The 27,057-nt window shown below is 33.3% G+C and overlaps 1 protein-coding gene across 4 annotated transcripts in view; it reads right to left on the bottom strand.

Annotated features, from left to right (window-relative positions):
- LOC143230170 (glutamate receptor ionotropic, delta-2-like) overlaps positions 1-20,382 on the bottom strand; it is a 40,897-nt gene extending 20,515 nt beyond the window's left edge. For 2 of the 4 annotated variants that reach the window (XR_013016272.1, XM_076463252.1), the window contains exons 1-4: positions 17,819-17,956; positions 3,657-3,738; positions 3,350-3,453; positions 772-858 (exon numbers count right to left, since the gene is read on the bottom strand). Coding sequence is in view for 3 of the 4 variants with exons in the window: in XM_076463252.1 (XP_076319367.1) it covers positions 772-786 (15 nt within the window). In the remaining variant the exon portion in view is untranslated. Of the gene's footprint in view, positions 1-771; positions 859-3,349; positions 3,454-3,656; positions 3,739-17,818; positions 17,957-20,253 lie in introns of those variants that run through there. The other 2 variants (XM_076463251.1, XM_076463250.1) reach the window with 2 other exon arrangements.
- Positions 20,383-27,057: the final 6,675 nt, after the last annotated feature.

Below are 27,057 nucleotides of genomic sequence, written 5' to 3'. Positions count from 1 at the left end.
GTAAAGAAATGTATGTACAGATTAGTAAAGAAATGTATGCACAGAGTAGTAAGGTAGTGTTTGTACAGAGCAGTAAGGTAGTGTTTGTACAGAGCAGTAAGGTAGTGTTTGTACAGAGCAGTAAGGTAGTGTTTGTACAGAGTAGTAAGGTAGTGTATGTACAGAGTAGTAAGGTAGTGTTTGTACAAGAGTAGTATAGTAGTGTTTGCCTGAATGCAGTAAAGGTAGTGCATTGTACAAACAGTAAGGTAAGTGTTTGTAGAGTAGTAAGGTAGTGTTTGTACAGAGTAGTAAGGTAGTGTTTGTACAAGAGTAGTAAAGGTAGTGTTTGTACAAGAGAAGTAAAGGTAGTGTTTGTAGAGTAGTAAGGTAGTGTTTGTACAAGTAGTATGGTAGTGTTTGTACAAACAGTAAGAGTAGTGTTTGTAGAAACAGTAAGGTAGTGTTTGTGGTAGAAACAGTAAGGTAGTGTTTGTAGAAACAGTAAGGTAGTGTTTGTAGAGAGCAGTAAGGTAGTGTTTGTACAGAGTAGTAAGGTAGTGTTTGTAGAGAGTAGTAAGGTAGTGTTTGTACAGAGTAGTAAGGTAGTGTTTGTAGAGAGTAGTAAGGTAGTGTTTGTAGAGAGCAGTAAGGTAGTGTTTGTAGAGAGCAGTAAGGTAGTGTTTGTACAGAGTAGTAAGGTAGTGTTTGTACAGAGTAGTAAGGTAGTGTTTGTACAGATTAGTTATCTTTAGTCTATCAAAGTACTTATGATCATGGTTAACTCCTTACATTTCTATTTATCATTCAATCATTCCTGTCCAGCTGCCGTTTGTTAAAATTCCCCATTCGTGGTCAAAAGGTCTTTTCAACTCGTACCTATCGAAGAAAAGTTTCCAACATTTGAACATTTAAAATTTGTTTACCTTAGAAACAAACAAAGTAATTGAATAACAAGTATGTTATTATAATGGTGATGTGGGTGTTAAAAACTTACATTAATGACGAACTGAATCATGTTGTTTTATTTTTCTTTAAAATCGACTAGAGTGTCGTCTAACTTTCATAGGACGTTACAGGTGTGTCACGATATCTTATATCTGTATTATTAGGTAAAGGTATTTTTGCTCTGAAGTACAGATATACATCTGATATCTGTAGTTTAATTAGAAGAAAACGACATTTATATTCGAGATAATTAAAATGTCTTTATTTTCTTTTAACCAACGTTTTTTATTTGCGTATTTCTCACTGTTAATATAAACAATGGTTAGAATTTTCGTTAAATTATAAACCTGTTTGTATTGTTCTATTCGTCAAATCTATCGTAACGTACGCTTAACGATGTGTAATTATTATTTCTATTGTTCTAATATTATAATTATAATACTAACTGTATAGCTGTAGTAACATTTCATATTAGTAACGTATCTGATCTTTCAATATGACACATTGCTTATAAGAAATATAAAAATAAACTAAACTACATTATGGAAAATAGAAGCTGTTAAGAAACACGTGGAAAGAATACAAAGTTTATAAACACTATTAAAAACAAAATGTGAAACTGTGTGATATTCCAGAGTACACAAAGTGTTATCCTGAAAGTGTACTGGTTGTTTGTGTGCTGTGTTTTTAAAATGGTGGTTTACTTCATTCATTGTCTATGTTAATTTTTGGATTTATTTCGTTAATGAGTATAGCTTCCATATATTTCCTCTCTTTAAAATATCTGGTTTTGTGAGACAGAAGATTTAAAATGTTTTTGGTATTGTGTACTTGGAGTACGTGTTCTGTTGTCACGGTTTTGGGTTGGTCACACACATATAAGACACTGTTAATAGGTCTTCTGGTTTCTCTAATATAAACGCCTTCATGCATGTTACAAGTGATTTCATACACGACGTTTTGGGGTATTTAACATTCTTAGACGTAACCCTAAAAGTCAAAATACACAAATACGGTACTGATACATAATCAACGATGTTGGAAAATGATATTTCTCCATCACAAATCAATTACAACAATGATACACTGGAGGACACGGAGCAGGACAAATGTGTAAAACAACAACAATGACACACCAGAGGGCACGGTGCACAATTCTTCAAATGTCCCAGTTTCTGTTAAAATTTTTTCGGATTTATTTCTTCAGTTTTATGTGTCTGTAGAATAGACACAACATCTATAAAGTATCAGTATAGCCACATCCCTGTTAGCTATAGCTTTCACAAGAATTAAAAGCATAATGACAAATTTATCAAATGTAATCCTTACAGATAAGTATATAAAGGTGCTACATTAGGGTTAACATTTTATAAAATTATGATTGTGGTTTTAATTCCTCTTTATTGCTGTTATGGCAGGATCTCTACTTCGCTGTATAATTATGGTTTGTTTGCTTACTTTTCATGTTACATCTGGATAAACTATATTCTTTACTTTTAGAAACTGTCACGTGTTTATTTATTGGTATGTGGCACCATCTGTTGGGTTGAAGAGATATTTAAGTATGCGCATTACATATTTATCATTTATAAAAAAATCTCATCTTTTATCGGAATATCAGAATCGGATACTAACAGACCAGTCAAGTAAGCTGGATAACTTTGTAGCGATAGTTGGAGCTGTCTAGGGGCTAACCCTGCTGACGTGGAAAAGTAAGTATACGATAGTTGGAGCTGTCTAGGGGCTAACCCTGCTGACGTGGAAAAGTAAGTACACGATAGTTGGAGCTGTCTAGGGGCTAACCCTGCTGACGTGGAAAAGTAAGTATACGATAAAATCGTTGTTTTAGACATTTTTTGATTTGTTATACCACAAATATTAGCATATTATTAACATGTATATGGATAATATATCGTAAGCAAGCCTTTGAGTGGTCGGTTTTTCACTTAGGAATTCAATAAGGTGATTTTATTTTTGGCACGTGAATTGTTTATACATGTTGTCGGTTCTGACTATTAAATACTAACGTACTTTATAATATTAAAAGTATTGTTAAAATTATAATAATCAAACAACGCTGGACGCAAATTACAGCAGACTTGAGAAATATAACATTATGAACTATTGTATAATTTAATGAAAAATTTAATATCAAACAGTTGCGCATGTTAACTCTGATGAAACCAAAATGTTAATTAAAATAGAACGTTTTTTTCTAATTATCTAAAATATAAATGTTGTTGGTTTTTCTGACGATTCTATGAAAATGTGTGAACCCTCAAACATGCACTTCAAGTTTAGAATAGCAATAAAATTATTTAGTTTATGTAAGATAAACAGATGAAAACAATCCTTAACTATTCGGTTTTATGTACGTGTAATATACATTCACATAAAAACATAACAATGTTAAAATTCGTACGTAAATTTAATGGAGCGAGATAAGTACTGCAACACTTGGGCCATTGGTCCGTTGATGGTCATGTTTCCGTCAGCGGTTTCGTCCACCTGAATCCAAGGTTCCCACTGGAAGAACAAATACATTGTTATACTGATTAACTACGATTGACTGACAGTCACTATGTTGTTAACCAACAATAACTATTATACACTTTATCAACTTATTGTATATTATGTATTTTATCAACTTATTGTATACTTATCAACTTATTGTATATTGTGTATACTTATCAACGTATTGTATACTTATCAACGTATTGTATACTTGCCTCTTCTACAGCTATTCTGAGATGCATGTGAAAACAAAGTTCTACATCTAGGAATTCTGAAATGACTGAATGTCTGACGTTTCTGTAAAACAAATGTTATTGACATTTAAAAACTTACATAAGCATATTATTTATTGTAAAAATACATTGTTATTTGTTATTGGGTAAATAATCGTTATATAACTGTTAACTATATGTATTACTCATAACATACAGTTTATAAAAAGGTTAATGGACAAAGTTAACTAAAGGAATTGAGTTAAGTGAAGGACAAGAAATTCATAGATATCTTGTTACACAGCTGTTATCCTTACATTACTAAACAAAGATCTTGTTACACAGCTCTTAACCTTACATTACTAAACAGATCTTGTTACACAGCTGTTATTTTTACATTACTAAACAGAGATCTTGTTACACAGCTGTTATTTTTACATTACTAAACAGAGATCTTGTTACACAGCTGTTATCCTTACATTACTAAACAGATATCTTGTTACACAGCTGTTATCCTTACATTACTAAACAGATATCTTGTTACACAGCTGTTATCCTTACATTACTAAACAGATATCTTGTTACACAGCTGTTATCCTTACATTACTAAACAGATATCTTGTTACACAGCTGTTATCCTTACATTACTAAACAGAGATCTTGTTACACAGCTGTTATCTTACATTACTAAACAGAGATCTTGTTACACAGCTGTTATCCTTACATTACTAAACAGAGATCTTGTTACACAGCTGTTATCCTTACATTACTAAACAGAGATCTTGTTACACAGCTGTTATCCTAACATTACTAAACAGATATCTTGTTACACAGCTGTTATCCTTACATTACTAAACAGATATCTTGTTACATAGCTGTTATCCTTACATTACTAACCAGATATCTTGTTTCACAGCTGTTATCCTTACATTACTAATAAATCTATTGAGTGTCACGAAGGTTTATCCCAGCAGTTAGAAGACACATTAACACATTGTTTACATCTTACAGTATGGACACCATCTTTACTTCTTACAACATCGACACCATCTTTGCTTCTTACAACATCGACACCATCTTTTCTTCCTACAACATCGACACCATCTTTACTTCCTACAACATCGACACCATCTTTACTTCTTACAACATCGACACCATCTTTACTTCTTACAACATCGACACCATCTTTACTTCTTACAACATCGACACCATTTTACTCTTATCAAAACAGACACCTCACCAATTCCTCCATTTCTGTAATAAACTAATATTTACTGTTAGACATCAAGTGTGAAATATAAGAGTACCTGGCGTTGCTCGAATGACGATGTATTTAAATGTCCTGAATTATTTTGGTTAAATTAGTAATTTACTTATTTTTTTTTAATAAATATTTTGATTAAAATAAATAAAAATAAAAGTGTGTGTGGAAAAAAAGTTTTTTTTAGACAAAACTTCCCTGAAAATGTTTTGATGGAATTAAAATGACAAGTCCTCACACAGAGAAAACACGTAGTCATACATTACCAAAATATCAGTCTTGTCAACTTGAGAGAAATTGGTCATTAAGTTTGCCAAAATTAGCGTATTGATCACTTTGACCTCAAATTACAAAGTTCAATCGATATTCTGAGTTTGGAGTTTCGAGCTTTTAAGACCTAGCCATGCGTAAAGAACAGACTCACAAAAAGAAAAATTTGTGCTCAGAAACATACGTTGACTGTTTCTGATTGAGACGACATGTACAACTTTGAACAAACTGCTAACGAACACAGTTTACGTTTGAAGACTCTGGGAAATGGTATGTGGTAAAGTTATCGAAAACATTTCTTCACAAAACAGTCACAAACATCACGTTTTCGCTATATATATAGTTAACACCGGAAATTTTCCAATGCCACACTAATTGTATAATATTCATTTCACAAACACTGAAGTTTGGTCACAATGTGGGTCCATAAGACCCTGTAATGTGAATGACATCAACCTCAGATGTCAGATGAGCTAGCGATGATGTGTTTGGTTGACGCTGTTCTTTGATGTACCAGTTACAGTATGACACTAGTAACACTTTAATGTACCGTTTAAATGCAAAAACAAACATACATGACCAACGTCTAGTTTTCACATAAATAATAATGAAAAATTGTTCAGGTGTAATGGATTATCTGAAACGTCTAGAGGAACGGATTTAAAAGTGCTATAGACTGATCATTAGCCACTACATACGAACAGTCTTGTGAAATGGTTGTACACGATGCATTGTATGTACATTATATCGACAAAAGTATTAACATTTTATTATAAACTGTTTTCCCGAAACGTTATATTTTGCTGAGAGTGAGAAAATCAGATCTAAGTTAGAGTTGAACAGATATTTATTGGTTAAAGATAAATAATTGGAGAAAAACATTTATTGAAACTGTGAGCAGTTACAAAATGTTAAGGTACCGTGATAACATTTGGTGATAACGTTAGTCGAGAATGTCGCGAGTACAATCATTCTGGCTATGTCACTGATGTTGAACCTAAGAATTTAATACACAACATAAGAATTCATTGACAAAATACACCTGTGTATGTGTGTTTTCTTATACCAAACCCACATAGAGCTGTCTGCTGAGTCCGCCCAGGGGAAAGGAACATCTGATTTTAGCGTTATAAATCTGCAGACTTACCGCTACACCAGCGGAGGGACACGTGATGTCATGGATTGTTCTTCATATCAACCTCACTGTGGTTGTTTAATTTATTATTAAACTATAATATTATAGTTATAATATAGTTATAATATAACTATAAGTTATAATTTACTAACAAAACAGTTTTTACTACATTCCTTAGAGAACGCAAGCACATTCTCTAAGATATATAAGACGTGTGGTTTTCTGCCACAGTGTGTTCATGTGGTGCTATAGAAAATTTAATATTTTTTCGTCTTTCGTGTAAAAATGTTGCGACATTTATGAAAGCATTTATCTTATGTGAAAAATAATAAATGCTCGATAACAGCAATAATAAGAATATAAGAGATAGAAACGACTCATTAACATGTTTTTATATACACTGTTGACCAAAATCTTAAGGCCAATGAACATAAAGAAAAATATGCATTTTGCGTTGTTAGACTCAACCATTTATTTGAGTAGAGCTTCGAAAGATGAAAATAAGAAAAGGGAAAATAAAAAACCTTTTAGCATTTAATAGGGAAAATGTGAACCCTATGAAATTAGCCTAAATACTAGCTGGTCAAAAGTTTAAGACAATACCAAAAAGAAGTCCTAAACAGGGTAGAAAATGCCCAACAAGAGGTCTCAGTTATGAGTTGCACGACCGTCATTGTGAATAACTACAAACATTCGCTTTGGCATGGTCGATTTAAGCGTTTGCAGAAGGCTGGCTAGAATGTTATTCCAAGTGATGAAGATGGCTTCACGAAGATCATGCACTGTTTGGAATTGACGTCTATTTCTATAGATTTCCTTGCTATCCACCTCAAACATTTTCAAGTTCAGTTCAGTTCGGGCTTACACGCTGGATGGTCCAAAGAATCACGTTATCCGTCATGAAAAAGTCCTTTGTCCTGCGGGCATTGTGGATTGCAGCGTTGTTTTGATAACCGAGTTGTTTCGTGGTGTGGAAGGAGGCGTGGCCTTTGAATACGTTTACGGTTTTAAAAGCCTTTCTCTCGTAGATGCCGTCTTATTGTTCTTCCTGAGCTGCATTCTGCGTCCATAAGAGCCTTAATGTTTTCTTGTTTTCATCTTTCGAAGCTCTACTCAAATAAATGGTTGAGTCTAACAACGCAAAATGCATATTTTTCTTTATGTTCATTGGCCTTAAGATTTTGGCCAGCAGTGTACAAGGGGTTAAAACGACTTATCAACATGTTTTTATATTTAAGAGGTAGAAAAAACTTACTAACGTATTTTTTATATAAGGGGGTACAAAACGACTTATTAACATGTTTTTTTATATATAAAGGGTACAATACAACTTACCAACATGGTAACCTTAATCATTATAAAATATTCCATTACGTAATGTAACATAACCAACCAGAATATTGGTGAAAATTGGTTTCTGTTTTCTACATGATACTGAATGTATTTGTTTGTCAATTTTATTTAATATGAATTAATTTTGAACCAAAATATTACTTATTGTTTTAGTTTGTACAAGTGGACTAGATATGTTAGAATATTTCTCGTAAATATTGAATGAGGATCCAAATGACACAACATACGTGAGAATATTTCTTGTCCACCAATTGATTAACGATCACACGCGAGGCTTAGTTACAATGATACGTCCTTAGAGTTAAATGTAATGTCATTTCTGAAAAGTAATTGTAAATATAACAAAAGTTTAAGCGAGAATGAAGATCGAAACACAGTTGCAGCTTTTTTAAGTCTATTAACGGTAAAAATAATACAATTTCTGGAATATTTTGAATTATGAGTTTAACGTAACACTTGCGTCAAGATAACTTAAATACAAAGATACCAAAAATATTTCCATCTTTATACTTTTAACGTAATAAATAATTACTGCTTTTTATATACTTTATTTTTATATTTCTTTATATTTATCAAGCATATTTTCCTTTTCACAGGTTGCATGTAAGTCAACACGATATTACCAAGTCAATACTACAGAAAACCTGATTTAACACGATATTACGACCTTAGGGGTAAAAAAAAACGAGTTAACATGATATCAGTATGTCTGTGCTACAGAAAACCTTAGTTATTTTTTTAAATTAAATAGTAGCATATAAGCACATATATTAAACCAGCTCTGTCAGAAAAATAGACTATTTCAGTCATCTTTTATTTTACCCAGGAAGGAAAACAACTAGTTAACAGGACAGGTTGTTATTATAACAACAGACGAATGTGTGCTCAGTAAAACTTTGGCATTTCCAGTCTTTAGCTTACAAAAATTAAAATAAAATGAATAAGAAACAGAAGATGCAATTTATCATCTTGAAAGGTGAGATAGTAACTAGTTAAATATTATCATAACTCACAAAGACAAAATCTGGCCGAATAGTGAAATGATAAATATAAAATATATGTCAAACTTGGATGTAAAATAGTATAGTGTGGTTAATAACAGTGAAATATCAATAGTAGAGTGTAGTTAATAACAGTGAAATACCAATAGTAGAGTGTGGTTAATAACAGTGAAATATCGATAGTAGAGTGTAGTTAATAACAGTGAAATATCGATAGTAGAGTGTAGTTAATAACAATGTAATATCGATAGTAGAGTGTAGTTAATAACAGTGAAATATCGATAGTAGAGTGTAGTTAATAACAGTGAAATATCGATAGTAGAGTGTAGTTAATAACAGTGAAATATCGATAGTAGAGCGTGGTTAATAACAGTGAAATATCGATAGTAGAGCGTGGTTAATAACAGTGAAATATCGATAGTAGAGCGTGGTTAATAACAGTGAAATATCGATAGTAGAGCGTGGTTAATAACAGTGAAATATCGATAGTAGAGCGTGGTTAATAACAGTGAAATATCGATAGTAGAGCGTGGTTAATAACAGTGAAATATCGATAGTAGAGCGTGGTTAATAACAGTGAAATATCGATAGTAGAGCGTGGTTAATAACAGTGAAATATCGATAGTAGAGCGTGGTTAATAACAGTGAAATATCGATAGTAGAGCGTGGTTAATAACAGTGAAATATCGATAGTAGAGCGTGGTTAATAACAGTGAAATATCGATAGTAGAGCGTGGTTAATAACAGTGAAATATCGATAGTAGAGCGTGGTTAATAACAGTGAAATATCGATAGTAGAGCGTGGTTAATAACAGTGAAATATCGATAGTAGAGTGTGGTTAATAACAGTGAAATATCGATAGTAGAGTGTGGTTAATAACAGTGAAATACCAATAGTAGAGTGTGGTTAATAACAGTGAAATACCAATAGTAGAGTGTGGTTAATAACAGTGAAATACCAATAGTAGAGTGTGGTTAATAACAGTGAAATACCAATAATAGAGTGTGGTTAATAACAGTGAAATACCAATAGTAGAATGTGGTTAATAACAGTGAAATACCAATAGTAGAGTGTGGTTAATAACAGTGAAATATCAATAGTAGAGTGGTTAATAACAGTGAAATGTCAATAGTAGAGTGTGGTTAATAACAGTGAAATGTATATATTAGAGTGTGGTTAATAACAGTGAAATGTCGATAGTAGAGTGTGGTTAATAACAGTGAAATGTCGATAGTAGAGTGTGGTTAATAACAGTGAAATGTCGATAGTAGAGTGTGGTTAATAACAGTGAAATGTCGATAGTAGAGTGTGGTTAATAACAGTGAAATGTCAATAGTATAGTGTGGTTAATAACAGTGAAATGTCAATAGTATAGTGTGGTTAATAACAGTGAAATGTCGATAGTAGAGTGTGGTTAATAACAGTGAAATGTCAACAGTATAGTGTGGTTAATAACAGTGAAATGTCAATAGTAGAGTGTGGTTAATAACAGTGAAATACCAATAGTAGAGTGTGGTTAATAACAGTGAAATACCAATAGTAGAGTGTGGTTAATAACAGTGAAATGTATATATTAGAGTGTGGTTAATAACAGTGAAATGTATATATTAGAGTGTAGTTAATAACAGTGAAATATCGATAGTAGAGCGTAGTTAATAACAGTGAAATATCGATAGTAGAGCGTGGTTAATAACAGTGAAATATCGATAGTAGAGCGTGGTTAATAACAGTGAAATATCGATAGTAGAGCGTGGTTAATAACAGTGAAATATCGATAGTAGAGCGTGGTTAATAACAGTGAAATATCGATAGTAGAGCGTGGTTAATAACAGTGAAATATCGATAGTAGAGCGTGGTTAATAACAGTGAAATATCGATAGTAGAGCGTGGTTAATAACAGTGAAATATCGATAGTAGAGCGTGGTTAATAACAGTGAAATATCGATAGTAGAGCGTGGTTAATAACAGTGAAATATCGATAGTAGAGCGTGGTTAATAACAGTGAAATATCGATAGTAGAGCGTGGTTAATAACAGTGAAATATCGATAGTAGAGCGTGGTTAATAACAGTGAAATATCGATAGTAGAGCGTGGTTAATAACAGTGAAATATCGATAGTAGAGCGTGGTTAATAACAGTGAAATATCGATAGTAGAGCGTAGTTAATAACAGTGAAATATCGATAGTAGAGCGTGGTTAATAACAGTGAAATATCGATAGTAGAGTGTGGTTAATAACAGTGAAATATCGATAGTAGAGTGTGGTTAATAACAGTGAAATATCGATAGTAGAGTGTGGTTAATAACAGTGAAATACCAATAGTAGAGTGTGGTTAATAACAGTGAAATACCAATAGTAGAGTGTGGTTAATAACAGTGAAATACCAATAGTAGAGTGTGGTTAATAACAGTGAAATACCAATAGTAGAGTGTGGTTAATAACAGTGAAATACCAATAGTAGAGTGTGGTTAATAACAGTGAAATACCAATAGTAGAGTGTGGTTAATAACAGTGAAATATCAATAGTAGAGTGTGGTTAATAACAGTGAAATATCAATAGTAGAGTGTGGTTAATAACAGTGAAATATCAATAGTAGAGTGTGGTTAACAGCAGTGAAATATCGATAGTAGAGTGTGGTTAACAGCAGTGAAATATCGATAGTAGAGCGTGGTTAATAACAGTGAAATATCGATAGTAGAGCGTGGTTAATAACAGTGAAATATCGATAGTAGAGCGTGGTTAATAACAGTGAAATATCGATAGTAGAGCGTGGTTAATAACAGTGAAATATCGATAGTAGAGTGTGGTTAATAACAGTGAAATACCAATAGTAGAGTGTGGTTAATAACAGTGAAATACCAATAGTAGAGTGTGGTTAATAACAGTGAAATACCAATAGTAGAATGTGGTTAATAACAGTGAAATACCAATAGTAGAGTGTGGTTAATAACAGTGAAATATCAATAGTAGAGTGGTTAATAACAGTGAAATGTCAATAGTAGAGTGTGGTTAATAACAGTGAAATGTATATATTAGAGTGTGGTTAATAACAGTGAAATACCAATAGTAGAGTGTGGTTAATAACAGTGAAATGTCGATAGTAGAGTGTGGTTAATAACAGTGAAATGTCGATAGTAGAGTGTGGTTAATAACAGTGAAATGTCGATAGTAGAGTGTGGTTAATAACAGTGAAATGTCGATAGAGTGTGGTTAATAACAGTGAAATGTCAATAGTATAGTGTGGTTAATAACAGTGAAATGTCGATAGTAGAGTGTGGTTAATAACAGTGAAATGTCAACAGTATAGTGTGGTTAATAACAGTGAAATGTCAACAGTATAGTGTGGTTAATAACAGTGAAATGTCAATAGTAGAGTGTGGTTAATAACAGTGAAATACCAATAGTAGAGTGTGGTTAATAACAGTGAAATACCAATAGTAGAGTGTGGTTAATAACAGTGAAATGTATATATTAGAGTGTGGTTAATAACAGTGAAATGTATATATTAGAGTGTAGTTAATAACAGTGAAATATCGATAGTAGAGCGTAGTTAATAACAGTGAAATATCGATAGTAGAGCGTGGTTAATAACAGTGAAATATCGATAGTAGAGCGTGGTTAATAACAGTGAAATATCGATAGTAGAGCGTGGTTAATAACAGTGAAATATCGATAGTAGAGCGTGGTTAATAACAGTGAAATATCGATAGTAGAAGCGTGGTTAATAACAGTGAAATATCGATAGTAGAGCGTGGTTAATAACAGTGAAATATCGATAGTAGAGCGTGGTTAATAACAGTGAAATATCGATAGTAGAGCGTGGTTAATAACAGTGAAATATCGATAGTAGAGCGTGGTTAATAACAGTGAAATATCGATAGTAGAGCGTGGTTAATAACAGTGAAATATCGATAGTAGAGCGTGGTTAATAACAGTGAAATATCGATAGTAGAGCGTGGTTAATAACAGTGAAATATCGATAGTAGAGCGTGGTTAATAACAGTGAAATATCGATAGTAGAGTGTGGTTAATAACAGTGAAATATCGATAGTAGAGTGTGGTTAATAACAGTGAAATATCGATAGTAGAGTGTGGTTAATAACAGTGAAATACCAATAGTAGAGTGTGGTTAATAACAGTGAAATACCAATAGTAGAGTGTGGTTAATAACAGTGAAATACCAATAGTAGAGTGTGGTTAATAACAGTGAAATACCAATAGTAGAGTGTGGTTAATAACAGTGAAATACCAATAGTAGAGTGTGGTTAATAACAGTGAAATACCAATAGTAGAGTGTGGTTAATAACAGTGAAATATCAATAGTAGAGTGTGGTTAATAACAGTGAAATATCAATAGTAGAGTGTGGTTAATAACAGTGAAATATCAATAGTAGAGTGTGGTTAATAACAGTGAAATATCAATAGTAGAGTGTGGTTAACAGCAGTGAAATACCGATAGTAGAGTGTGGTTAACAGCAGTGAAATATCAATAGTAGAGTGTGGTTAACAGCAGTGAAATATCGATAGTAGAGTGTGGTTAACAGCAGTGAAATATCGATAGTAGAGTGTGGTTAATAACAGTGAAATATCGATAGTAGAGTGTGGTTAATAACAGTGAAATGTCAGTAGTAGAGTGTGGTTAACAGCAGTGTAATATCGATAGTAGAGTGTAGTTAATAACAGTGAAATGTCAATAGTAGAGTGTGGTTAACAACAGTGAAATGCCAATATTAGAGTGTTGTTAACAACAGTGAAATGCCAATAGTAGAGTGTAGTTAACAACAGTGAAATGCCAATAGTAGAGTGTAGTTAACAACAGTGAAATGCCAATAGTAGAGTGTAGTTAACAACAGTGAAATGCCAATAGTAGAGTGTGGTTAATAACAATGAATATTGAGATTATATTACGAATGTTAAATTGTCATATCTAATCACATTACCATATAAAGAAGTAGTTCAAACACTAATCACATTACCATTTACAGAATTGTTTAAACCACTTATCTCTTTACCATCTAAAAAGTGTTTAAACCACTAATCTCATTACTATCAAAGAAAGTGTTTAAACCAGTAATCTCATTACCACCTATAGAAGTGTTTAAACCACTAATCTCATTAACATCCAATAAGTGTTTAAACCAGTAATCTCATTACCACCTATAGAAGTGTTTAAACCACTAATCTCATTAACATCCAATAAGTGTTTAAACCACAAACCTCATTACCATCTACAGAAGTACTTAAACCACTAATCACATTAACATCCCATAAGTGTTTAAACCACAAACCTCATTACCATCTACAGAAGTACTTAAACCACTAATCACATTAACATCCAATAAGTGTTTAAACCACAAACCTCATTACCACCTATAGAAGTACTTAAACCACTAATCACATTAACATCCAATAAGTGTTTAAACCACAAACCTCATTACCACCTATAGAAGTACTTAAACCACTAATCACATTAACATCCAATAAGTGTTTAAACCACAAACCTCATTACCACCTATAGAGTACTTAAACCACTAATCACATTAACATCCAATAAGTGTTTAAACCACAAACCTCATTACCACCTATAGAAGTACTGAAACCACTAATCACATTAACATCCAATAAGTGTTTAAACCACAAACCTCATTACCACCTATAGAAGTACTTAAACTACTAATCACATTAACATCCAATAAGTGTTTAAACCACAAACCTCATTACCATCTACAGAAGTACTTAAACCCCTAATCTCATTAACATCTACAGAAGTACTTAAACCACTAATCTCATTAACATCCAATATGTGTTTAAACCACTAATCTCATTAACATCTACATAAGTGTTTAAACCACTAATCTCATTAACATCCAATAAGTGTTTAAACCACTAATAACATTACCATCTAGAGTGTTTAAACTACTAACCCTATTACCGTCTGTAAAAGTGTTTAAACCAGTAATCGCATTAACATCCAATAAGTGTTTAAACCACTAATAACATTACCATCTAGAGTGTTTAAACTACTAACCCTATTACCGTCTGTAAAAGTGTTTAAACCAGTAATCGCATTAACATCCAATAAGTGTTTAAACCACTAATCTCATTAACATCCAATAAGTGTTTAAACCACAAACCTCATTACCATCTACAGAAGTACTTAAACCACTAATCACATTAACGTCCAATAAGTGTTTAAACCACAAACCTCATTACCACCTATAGAAGTACTTAAACCACTAATCACATTAACATCCAATAAGTGTTTAAACCACAAACCTCATTACCACCTATAGAGTGCTTAAACCACTAATCACATTAACATCCAATAAGTGTTTAAAACCACAAACCTCATTACCACCTATAGAGTGCTTAAACCACTAATCACATTAACATCCAATAAGTGTTTAAACCACAAACCTCATTACCACCTATAGAAGTACTTAAACCACTAATCACATTAACATCCAATAAGTGTTTAAACCACAAACCTCATTACCACCTATAGAAGTACTTAAACCACTAATCACATTAACATCCAATAAGTGTTTAAACCACTAATAACATTACCATCTAGAGTGTTTAAACTACTAACCCTATTACCGTCTGTAAAAGTGTTTAAACCAGTAATCGCATTAACATCCAATAAGTGTTTAAACCACTAATAACATTACCATCTAGGTGTTTAAACTACTAACCCTATTACCGTCTGTAAAGTGTTTAAACCAGTAATCTCATTACCATCTAAAGAAGGTTTAAACCCCGAATCTCATTACCATCTTAAAAAGTGTTTAAACTACTAATCCAATTACCATCTGAAAAAGTGTTTAAACCATTAATCACATTACCATCTAAATTATTTAAACCGCTAATCTCAATACCATCTAAATTATTTAAACCGCTAATCTCAATACCATCTAAATTATTTAAACCGCTAATCTCAATACCATCTAAATTATTTAAACCGCTAATCTCATTACCATGTAAAAAGGGTTTAAACTTCATATCTTATTACCATCTAAAGATGTGGTCAAACCTCAATTATCATTATCATCTAAAATAGTTTAAACTAATAATCTCATTACAAAATAAAAAAACTACATAAATCCCTAATCACATTACCATCTAAAAAGTGTTTAAACCACTAATCTCGTTATTATCTGAAAATTATTTAAACAACTAATCACATTACCATCTAAAAAGTGTTTAAACCCCTAATCACATTAGTATCTAAAAAGTGTTAAAACCGATGATTTAATTACCATCTAAAGATGTAGTTAAACCACTAGTCACATTACCATCTAAAGAAGTAGTCAAACCACTAATCACATTACCATTTAAAGTGTTTAAACCAAATCATATTACCATCTAAAGAAGTAGAAAAACCAATAAACACATTACAGTTTAAAGTGTTTAAACTACTAATCAAATTACAAAATAAAGAAGTGTTTAAACCCTTAATCTCATTTCCATTTATAAAAGTGTTGAAACCACTAATCACACTCATCTAAAATGTTTAACCACTTATACCATTACCACCTAAAGTGTTGAAACTACTAATTCTATTACCATCTGAAAAAGTGTTTAAACCACTAATCACATTACCATCTAAAATGATTTTAAACTGCATATCTCATTACCATCTAAAGATGTAGTTAAAACTCTAGTCTCATTTTCATCAAAAATAGTGATTAAACCAATAAACTCATTACAATATAAAAAGTAGTTAAATCCCTAATTACATTACCATGTAAAGTGTTTAAACCACTAATCACATCACCATCTAAAGAAATGTTTAAACCATTAATCCCATTAGTATCTAAAAAGTGTTAAAACCGCTGATCTAATTACCATCTAAAGAACTAGTGAAACCACTAATCACATTACCATCTAACGTGTTTAAACCACTAATCTCATTACCATCTAACGTGTTTAAACCACTAATCTCATTACCATCTAAAGTGTTTAATCCACTGATCTCATTACCATCTAAGAAATGTTTAAACCACTAATCTCATTACCATCTAAATTGTTTAATCCACTGATCTCATTACCATCTAAGAAATGTTTAAACCGCTAATCTCATTACCATATAAAAAGTGTTGAAACCACTAATAACATTACCATCTAAAGCGTTTAAACTACTAATCCTATTACCATCTGAAAAAGTGTTTAAACCACTAATCTCATTACCATCTAACGTGTTTAAACCCCTAATCTCATTACCATCTAAGAAGTGTTGAAACCAGTAATTACATTATCATCTGAAGTGTTTAAACCACTAATAACATTACCATCTAGAGTGTTTAAACTACTAACCCTATTACCGTCTGTAAAAGTGTTTAAACCACTAATCACATTACCATCTATAGAAGTAGTCAAACAACTAATCACATTACCATTTAAAGTGTTTAAGTAATTAATCTCATAACCATCTAAAGTGTTTAAACCACTAATCTTATTACCATCTAAAGAAGTAGTCAAACCACTAATCTCATTACCATCTAAAGAAGTAGTCAAACCACTAATCACGTTACCATTTAAAGTGTTTAAACTACTAAACACATTACCATCTAAAGAAGTGTTTAAACCACTTATCTTATTACCATGTTAAAAATATTTTTAAAACTATTTATCTTATTACTATCTAAAAAGTGTTTAAACTCCGAATCTCATTACCATCTTAAAAAGTGTTTAAACCGCTAATGTCATTACCATCTAAAAAGTGTTTGAACCACTAATCTCAATAGTATTTAAAGAATTTTTAAACCACTAATCAATTTCTGTCTAAAGAAGTGTCTAAACCACTAATAACATTGCCATCCAAAGAAGTGTTTAAACCACTTATCTCATTACCATCTAAAAAGGTTTTAAACCGCTAATCTCATTACCATCTAAAAAGGTTTTAAACCGCTAATCTCATTACTATATGAAGAAGTAGTCAAACCACTAATCACTTTTACCATATAAAGAAGCAGTTAAAGATTAATTTTAGAAGTGTTATATCTGTAGATCTATTCACATGTTGTCATGACCTGGGTTATAGGTATGAATCTTCGTTCGTGATTTTGTAACTGAACTTTGTATTATAACAAGATTAATGAATTAAATAAAACAACAATAACATTGTAGTAAAGAAAACTTACCTACTAAGTGTCTAGTTTAAGAAGTCAAGGAGTTTTGGAAAGTTTAAAAACTAATAATTAAAACATGTGTCGATACTTGTCCACGTTTCTGTCACATGCTGTCAATGCTGGTTCACAAGCGGAAATGGTGAAAGTTTACTCTATCTTCATTTATTTATTAACTTTAAATGTTAACTATACTGCTGCCATCTGTTGTCACTATCTAGTAAAGAATTCCACTGCAAGTGTTTGAATTTTAGTTTTACATCAAAATCCGCATTTTTTTGACGAATGAAAGATAAGAAGATAAAAAACATCACAATTTGTCTCCTTTCTGTTTTTTATGTTATTAAATAAGTGAATGAATACTGTTAGACAATAATATTTTTGGAATTATACTTACCAACAAATGTCTTGACTAATGCGCTTCGCTAGTCTGAGAAACATAGACGGTTTGTTTCATTTTTACGTAATAAACTAAGTTATAGCAAAAACTCTGTACGTATATTGCTTCGCTTTTAAACTAAACAGTGTCAGAGAACCAATGTTTAACTGGCACTATTACGATTGTTCTAATCTTTCTCCCCGACAAAGAAAGATTGACCTTTACAAGGGTTGTAGGATTTTGTACTTTTTTTTCTATAATAGACTTACTGTTTTTCTTCAGCACTGACCGTAATGGACATATAGTTTTTCATCGGTTAGAATAATGTTATCAGCTTAAAAGCAAAAGAAAAAGTCACATTATTTAGTTAACAGGCGTGGTACAGTGGTTAGCATGACTGGACTATCAACCTATGGTTTTATAGTTCGATATTCATTGCTGCCAAACCGACTATGTGCCTTGGATCCTTGGGATAATTACAAGAGTGGCTATTAGATTTGTCTTTTCTATAAAACAAAAATATTTCTAGTGTTTGTACTGACTATTGGTAACCTTTCATCTAGTTAAAGCATAGAGCACTGTCAACAGGTAATTATTATGTTGCTTTGCGCGAAATTCTTAAACAGACTATCAAACATTTTGTCAGTTTAAACGTTATGCAAATTAAGTTTGCAAATTTAGTTTAGCGGATTTCTTCGGAAAGTTTAATTATTAGTAATAATGATAAAATCTATCAATATTTTATCAAAGTACTCCTATTATAGGGAGGCTTTAAAATATACGAATATGACTTCACAGTCCAGACAATGTGAACCATAATAAGATCATTCTTAATTAATACCTTAATTACAGAGTACATAACTATTTTGTATAGCCCTCATTATTAATAGGTAGTTAAATATCTTTTTGCATCTTTAACCTCAAATAAAAACTTTAAAAATTTAATTTTTCAAATTTATTGGCTGTATTAGAATTATTACGGTTATTCTTGTTTTTACGTTTGAATAATAACAAGGTCTAGATATAACAATTTTGGATTTTGAAATTGCTGATTTGTTTATGTATAATCCTATTATTTTAGTTTGATAACATGTTTTCACTTTGAATTTATTGAATTCTATATTTTCAAACTTTTTCCAATTCATGAATGTTTTTGTTTTGTTTCCAATAGTAAAGCCATTCATGTAAATTGATTTCGCGTGTTAGCAAAATCCGCGCGACCGTGGGAAAATGAAGACGCGATAAAAATGTCGTTTGACATTTTAATTCAACATAGGACAATAGGCTTCACTTTGCAGATCAATAGTTTCAATTATCTTTTCATTTTATCTTATTTTTCAAAGTATAGAAAAATTTGAATTGTGTGTGTGTGTTTTGTCATTCAATTTCTTGGCAGTTTAATCGAGTTGTAAAGTTTTATTGAGGGTTCGATTTTATTCCGTCTATTTCGTGAATTTAGATTAGTCCTAACTTATTCAGTTCTTCACATCTTGTTACACCAGTTACGGGCGAACGTCGATAAGTTATTTTATAAGACTGAACAATTTTTAGTAACACATAATGTTACTATGTGTTTTCACAACGTGAACCATAATAAGATCATTCTTAATTAATACCTTAATTACAGAGTACATAACTATTTTGTTTGTACTCTGTAATTAAGAATACAATTAACTATCAGGAAAACGCTGATTTTTCCAAGCCCGTTCCCTTGGTTGTGGTTTCGCTAGATAGTAGATAGGGGCAGTGGGAATCTCGTTAATCCCCAAATATATTTCCATCTCTACATCGAAATTGAAAATTCGTTAAAAGCCAGAAATATCTCCGATTGTTATACGAGCACGTTTCGGAACCTATCGTGAAGTTAAGCACTAATTACATAAAAAATAAAAATATAGTATAGAATTCTAAAAAGGTAAAATCTATGCTAAAATAATATACACGAAAATGGTGTTAAATCTACAAATATATTCAAATTAATAAAACTATATGTTAGTCAGTCATATTAATAAGAAAAAGCTATTAATTACATAATTATACCAGTATTTTAATTATATATTCACAGACATACCACATTCTAAACGTCATAGTGTAACCTTAATCCAGCAGCTCCAAAACTACATGAAGTTAAACTTTTGTCCTTGTTCATTATATCGTTCATGCCTCCTTTCTGTCCAATAGTTGCACGAGTATTCATAAATATTTGGTTTAGCGTAAAGGTTACATTTCTTCCTTCACTGTATGAGTCAAATTAAAAGGAGGGTGAGGGAATAACATGTATTTCACCGAGGAAATGTGACCCACCAGTGCACCCATTATGACCAACGTCCATGGTTCGCCTGAAGACTCTGTATGACCACGTTCTTCAATTTTCTCTGATGTTTTAGTAATTTTCCTAATTTCGATGAATTTTACTCAGTTTGGAAATTAGGTGACCCCACCTCGCTTCCTGTGCAATTGTAATATTTGGTATTATGAACATGTAACACTTGATTTTTATCCTATCTGTTTAAAATATTTTTGACCCTTTCGACAGACGATTTCTTTGTTTAATTATAATTACTTACGTTACATTGAATTTCTTAAATATCTAGTTTTCATTCTTGTATCTCAAGAACACTGTTGAACGAATTTTGTTAAAAGGTTAAAATAGGATTGTAAAATAAATTTTGTAAAGTTTTGTTATTTTATTAATAATTTAAAGATTATGGTAAAGTGATATTGTATTTCTTAAAGGTATGTGAAACGTAAATTTCATTAATGTTAACCTATTCATGTTTTTCAGAATGTTGTGTGAGTTTTTGTTTTTGAACAGATTACATTTGGTAAGAATATAAAGGAATGTTTTTCAAAGATTACTCCAAATTTGTGTGCAGTAATGCTTCGTTTCTCTCTCTGTGTGTTTGGGTATTGTATGTTCGTACCCTGGATGGTCAGGTTCTCTTTAACCTTTTTCTATTCCTTTCTTTATAATTGTTTTGTTTTTGAATTTCGCGCCAAACTACACGAGGGCTTTCTACACCAGCCGTACCTAATTTAGCAGTGTAAGACTAGAGGGAAGGCAGCTAGTCATCACTACCAAGCACTAACTCTTGGGCTACTCTTTTACCAACAAATAGTGGGGTTGAATGTATCGTTATAACGTCTGAATGAGCGAACATGTTTGGTGTGATGGGAATTCGAACCCACGACCCTCAGATTAGTGCCTCAACTACATGGCCATGGACATGCCGGGTTTTTATATCAGTTACAGTTTGTACGGATGGTTCTACTACATGATCATAAACGAGTGTGTTCTTATTCAAAACCACATTGAGCTATCTGCTATGTCCACCGAGGAAAATCGAACCCCTGATTTTAGCGATGTAAATCTCAATACTTAACAGCAGGGAACGATCATGAACGTGCAATATTGTCTGAAATGTTCTTGTTCTCAGAGTTAAGTTCTCTACATACTATCTAAAGTGTTCCTTGTTCCCAGAGTTAAGTTCTCTATTTATTGTCTGAAATGCTCCTTATTCCCAGAGTTAAGTTCTCTACATACTGTCTGAAGTGTTCCTTGTTCCCAGAGTTAAGTTCTCTACATACTGTCTGAAGTGTTCCTTATTCCCAGAGTTAAGTTCTCTATTTATTGTCTGAAATGCTCCTTATTCTCATCGTTAAGTTCTCGACATATCCCCTTGACGTAGATTCCTGTACGTGGTGGTGAGGGTCGCCACGCACGAGGGTGGATATTCAGGTCCCAGAGTAGATACTTTGAAAGTACAGAACCTTCTCTGGGATCTGAACATGATCCTGGTGGTTAATGGGTGGCACTGCTGTCGATCATCAGGCACCCACCCTGCCTCCGCCATTCAGTATGCCCTTGGAGGCCGTAACCTTCCGTGTTTCCTTAGGTCATACCATCACTAATTGTTTTATCTTCCTGTCTCCTCTCTCAATCAAACCTTAATGCTCTCATTGAACAGTTACCGTCTCAATTTTTAATCCTGGGGGATATTAATGGATGTATTCCATTCTGAGGTGGTGCTGATATTAATGTTTGGGGTCGTTCCATATAGCATATGCTCTCAGATCACAACCTCTCTTCAATACTGGTTCTTATACTTATTTTCATACACGTAGTCTTTTACTGCTATTGATCTCTCTATATGCTCCTCTTTAATTGTCTCTTACTTTTCTAGAACAGTTGACAATAACCCATGGAGCAGTGATCATTTTCTTTTCATTCTGAGAGAGACTGGCTGTGGTCGATGCCACCCGACCCACGTACCTTGATAGAAGTTGGACCATTGTAAGCCATCGATAGATGACTGCATGACTGATTATATTGTCTGCTCAGTGTATTCATAAAGCCTCAACACGGTTTCCACAATATCTTCGTCTGTGGTGGAATCCTACATGCCACATGCCACAGAAGGTTAAAAAAACTGGCCTGGAATACCTTATTTAGGTATTTTAAAGTACATTGCTCTTCAACGAACCTGTGCATATGCTCGGAAGTCCAGACGTCCAAGTCAGAAGGAACCTTGGATTAAGAAAACATCTAGCATCTCTTTTTCCGCCAGTTCTAAAGTCATATGCGACGAGATTCATACAGTTAGTGGGCAGTATACTTCTGATCCCCATTTTACAGTTCTAAAGTCATATGCGACGAGATTCATACAGTTAGTGGGCAGTATATTTCTGATCCCCGTTTTAGATCTTGCTTTCTCTCTCATCTAGCACTTCAACTTCATCCCTGACCTTCAAGAGTCAGGCAGAGAGATCGCCTCTTTCTTCCGGGTTGTTTGTCTCTATGACTATAATCGCCCCTTTACAATAGTGGAACTCAAGTTTGCTCTTCATTGGTCTGGCAGTACATCAGTCAGACTCGATGATACTCACTAGGAGATGCTGTGCCATCTCTCTCCTGCAGGGGCATAAATCCTGGGGTGGGTAGGGGTATACATCCCCCTTTATTTTAGGTGGGGGTGTGGTGCATACAATCATCCTCCCCTACAGTTTGGTCTGTTGAATTGTTTTATTGAATCACAAGCCTATAAATTGTGTGTTTGTTCTTGTGATTCTCGTGTTCTTACCAATCGAATTACATAATTAGGCCTAGATGTAGGCTTTTTCAGTAGCCGAAATGTACATCTTTAATATAGACGTGCTTCTAAGCTTTTCGATTTAAGTGATAGTTCGTATCAGTCAGTAGGCCTAAGTATACATGCAAGTATCCTGGCAACAAGATTACTCTGTGACTGCATGTTTACAGCTTTCAGGTTCACGTAATCAGAGATTATCAATTTGCAAATTGAACAGTCCACATAAGTGGTTGCAAAAATAATCCCCCATTGGGTGTAAAAAATCTACGCCCCTGCTACTCTTCTGGTTGTTTTTAACTGGATCCGGCAGGAGAATGCTTGGTACTGGGCCATTGGCCTCCCTTTTTCTATGCCAGGAAAGATTTCTTCAAACTACGGCTTAGTTGATTTGATGAAATGTTTCTGTAAGATCTTAAAGAGGAGGATTAATGCTTATCTTGTTTGATTCAAGGAATCAAACAAGTTCCTTTGGCCTACCCAGTGTGGATTTCAATGACAGCACTCCACCATGGACCAACTGATTCGACTTAAGAAGCCTTTCTCAAGGAACAACATCTTGTTTCTATTTTTCCTTATGATACTACGTGAAAGTATGGCATTTTGCAAGACCTCCACTAATATGGGTTGCAATTCCATTTTTATCCAAACGTTTTTAATGAACTGACGATTCCAAGTTAGACACAAAGTTGGAGTTCCTCAGGGGTGTCTTGAGTGTCACACTTTTCATTATAAAGATTAATGCTCTGTCAGAACCTCGGCATTTAAGATGTTGGACCCCATTCACGATCTGGGACTTTGGCTCTGCACGAGGGCTTTCTGCACTTCTCCAGTCCAGAGTTTGTACAGAGTCTCATGAACCTACCCTACGCCTCTGCCATTTGCAACTTTCCTTACTGTAGCATCTCAACTAGGATTGTGTGATCCTTTGTCAGTGGGCCGTTTTATCAAAATAGATGGTCTGGCATTGCTCTTTTTGGCCTTTGTATCAAAGTACAGTTGGCTGAATTAGGTCTGTCCTTCCCAACATGGCTTATTAACATCCCCAAATGTGGGCCTTTCTTTGAGTCATCTCATGAAGGCAGATATTCCCAACTGGAAATACCATTTTCTATTTGCCGAACATCTTTCCATTCCCATTTATATAGATGGTTCAAAATCAGGAGACTCTGTGGGCTCTACAATGGATTTTTGTTTGCACACACGATCCTCTCTACAGTTTCTGTGTTTACTGCTGAACTGTATGCCATTTCTTTTACACTGGATCACTTAGAAGCTATGCAGTACACAAACTGTACTATTTATACAGATTTGCTTAATTATCTACTGGCCCTGGAATCACTTCACTTTAGTTCTAACCCTGTTCTCGCTGATATTCAAAACAGACTGGCCCATTTCTCTTTATCATCTACTTCTATCCAGTTTTTCTGGATACCAGGCCATATTGGTATTTATGGGTATGAGCTTGCCGACACTGTAACTACGTCTGTCTGCTCTGACACTATCATTGTTGTGCCTGTTCCATAGATGGACTATGGTCCTGTATTCAAGGCTCGGCTCCGTGCCAGTTGGCAGTCGACTTGGAGTGAGCAACGTGAAATCATGATTTTCCAGATAAAACCCTCTGTTGGACTTCTACCATTTATTTCTGTAAGGATCGAAAAGAAGTTGTCTTAACTATACTACACACTGGTTACAGTTTTGAGCTCATTGTTTTCTAAGACTGATGCACCAATGTGTGACACTCAGGTCACAGTAGTACACATTTTACTGTTATGCAGTTGTTATGACCACGAACAATGGCACCATTTTAGATGTTTCTATCATGGGTTCACCATTGACATTGGACAGAGTCATTGGCGATGGTGACACTGTCCACTTTACAAATGTTTTCAATTTTTAAGGTCCCTTGGTCTTTTCAATTTTATTAAAGTTTTTATCTGAGGTTGTTTTTAACTTTCAATGCTTTTACTGTTATTTTGTTTTTTACCAGTTGTTTGGTGCAGATAATCTAGTTACTTTGTGCCATGAAACACCAAACAATTATCTCTACATACTATCTAAAGTGTTCCTTGTTCTCATCAAATTATCTAAATATTGTCTAAAGTGCTCCTTGTTCCTGCTGCTAAATTTTCTACGCACTGTCTAAAGTGTTCCTTGTTCCCATCATCAAGTTCTCTGTTTTCTAAAGTGCTCCTTGTTCCCATCATCAAGTTCTCTGTTTTCTAAAGTGCTCCTTGTTCTTGCCCTTAAGTTTTTACATATTGTTTGAAGTGCTGCTTTGTCTCATCAGTTTATGTTTGACATCCTCTATGTCTAGGGTGATTTCTTCCACTGACATTTCTTATAAAGAAGTATGGAACTTGCATAGCCAAAAATACTTCTTGTATAAGAAACAGGAGATCCATTGCTGTGGGCAAATAAATAGATCTGAAGAACGTCTGGCTGAGATTCTGATGGATAAAATTGAATGGAGATGAAGAGGCTTGATGTAATAACAAAATGAACTGTTGATAGGAATTCATGGTTAGGAAAGTTCGTGAAAGTGGTTATTGACAGAAAACAACGGAGCACCATTGTCATGGTCAAGGAGATGTTAATGTTGCGTCACTTACTGAAACGTTTTCATGTTCCAACAAGTTTCTTGCTATGTTGAATAAAAGAGAAGTTACACATGATGAAATACTGTTTACTGTTTTCTAGTTTCACGAACTAATGATAAACTCGACATCTTTGTTCACTTTATTAAATACTTTCATCTGCCACTCCAATACACGCTTTATACTTCCATCAAACCATTGAATATTTTGACATAAATATTTATGTGATAGATAATGTCATTCTGACAACATCTTAAATTACAAACACACATAGCTATTTACATAGTGAAACTGACGTCCCAAGTGACGAGATTATAATAACAAATTCACCAACGTGCACTACTTTTTAAAACACATGGCTATCCTACTTTTATTCTTCATCACACTATAAATAATCTACTTATCACTTAAGTCTTTCCTTTTTATTTCATTCACCACATCCAAAGGTAACACAATCTAAAGTAAAGTTGAATCCTACTAAGGCAATGTTGTCCTACTATTCTCAACATCAAGAAATAAAATATAAGATGATCCATCAACACCATCAATTCCTTTAACACCTCAGTGAGATCTCCTCTAACTCTCTTTTTTTTCTTACAGAGAAAATAATTTCAGAGATTTTTATGGCAATTTCTCAATCCTAGGCACCATCCTAGTAACCATTTACAACAGTCCAATGTCCCTTATAAGGTAAAGATTCTGAGATTGAACACAACACTCCAAGTGTGGCTTAACCAGTAAAAGTATAACCTCTTCAGACTCAATATTTCTGTGGATACAACTTCTCTGTGCTACTAACAGCAACTAGCACACTACTCGGGAAGTTTAGGAAACAGAACACCAACATTCTTTTATTCAGTAATAGTGTTAAGTTTATTCCCATCAAAATTATAATTATGATAATCCACATGTACTACTTTTCATTTATTATAACTAAAAGCCGTGATTCTCCAAGTAAACTAAAACTATTGTAAATCAATAGCATCCTCTTCACAGCCATCCACACCCAATACCTTGATGTCATCAGAAAATTAAATAATTTATTGAACATTCCTTCATCTATATCATTGATGTAAATAAAAAAAACCAAAGGTCCTAAATTGTGAGCCCTGAGATACCCCACTTATGACATTTGTCCAGTTATATTGAACTCCATTTAAAACAGCCTTTGACTTTACTCAATCTAGT

The sequence above is a fragment of the Tachypleus tridentatus genome, chromosome 10 (genome assembly GCF_004210375.1).
Source record: "Tachypleus tridentatus isolate NWPU-2018 chromosome 10, ASM421037v1, whole genome shotgun sequence".
Taxonomy (NCBI): domain Eukaryota; kingdom Metazoa; phylum Arthropoda; class Merostomata; order Xiphosura; family Limulidae; genus Tachypleus; species Tachypleus tridentatus.
This window is presented reverse-complemented; position numbering and strand designations above follow the sequence as displayed.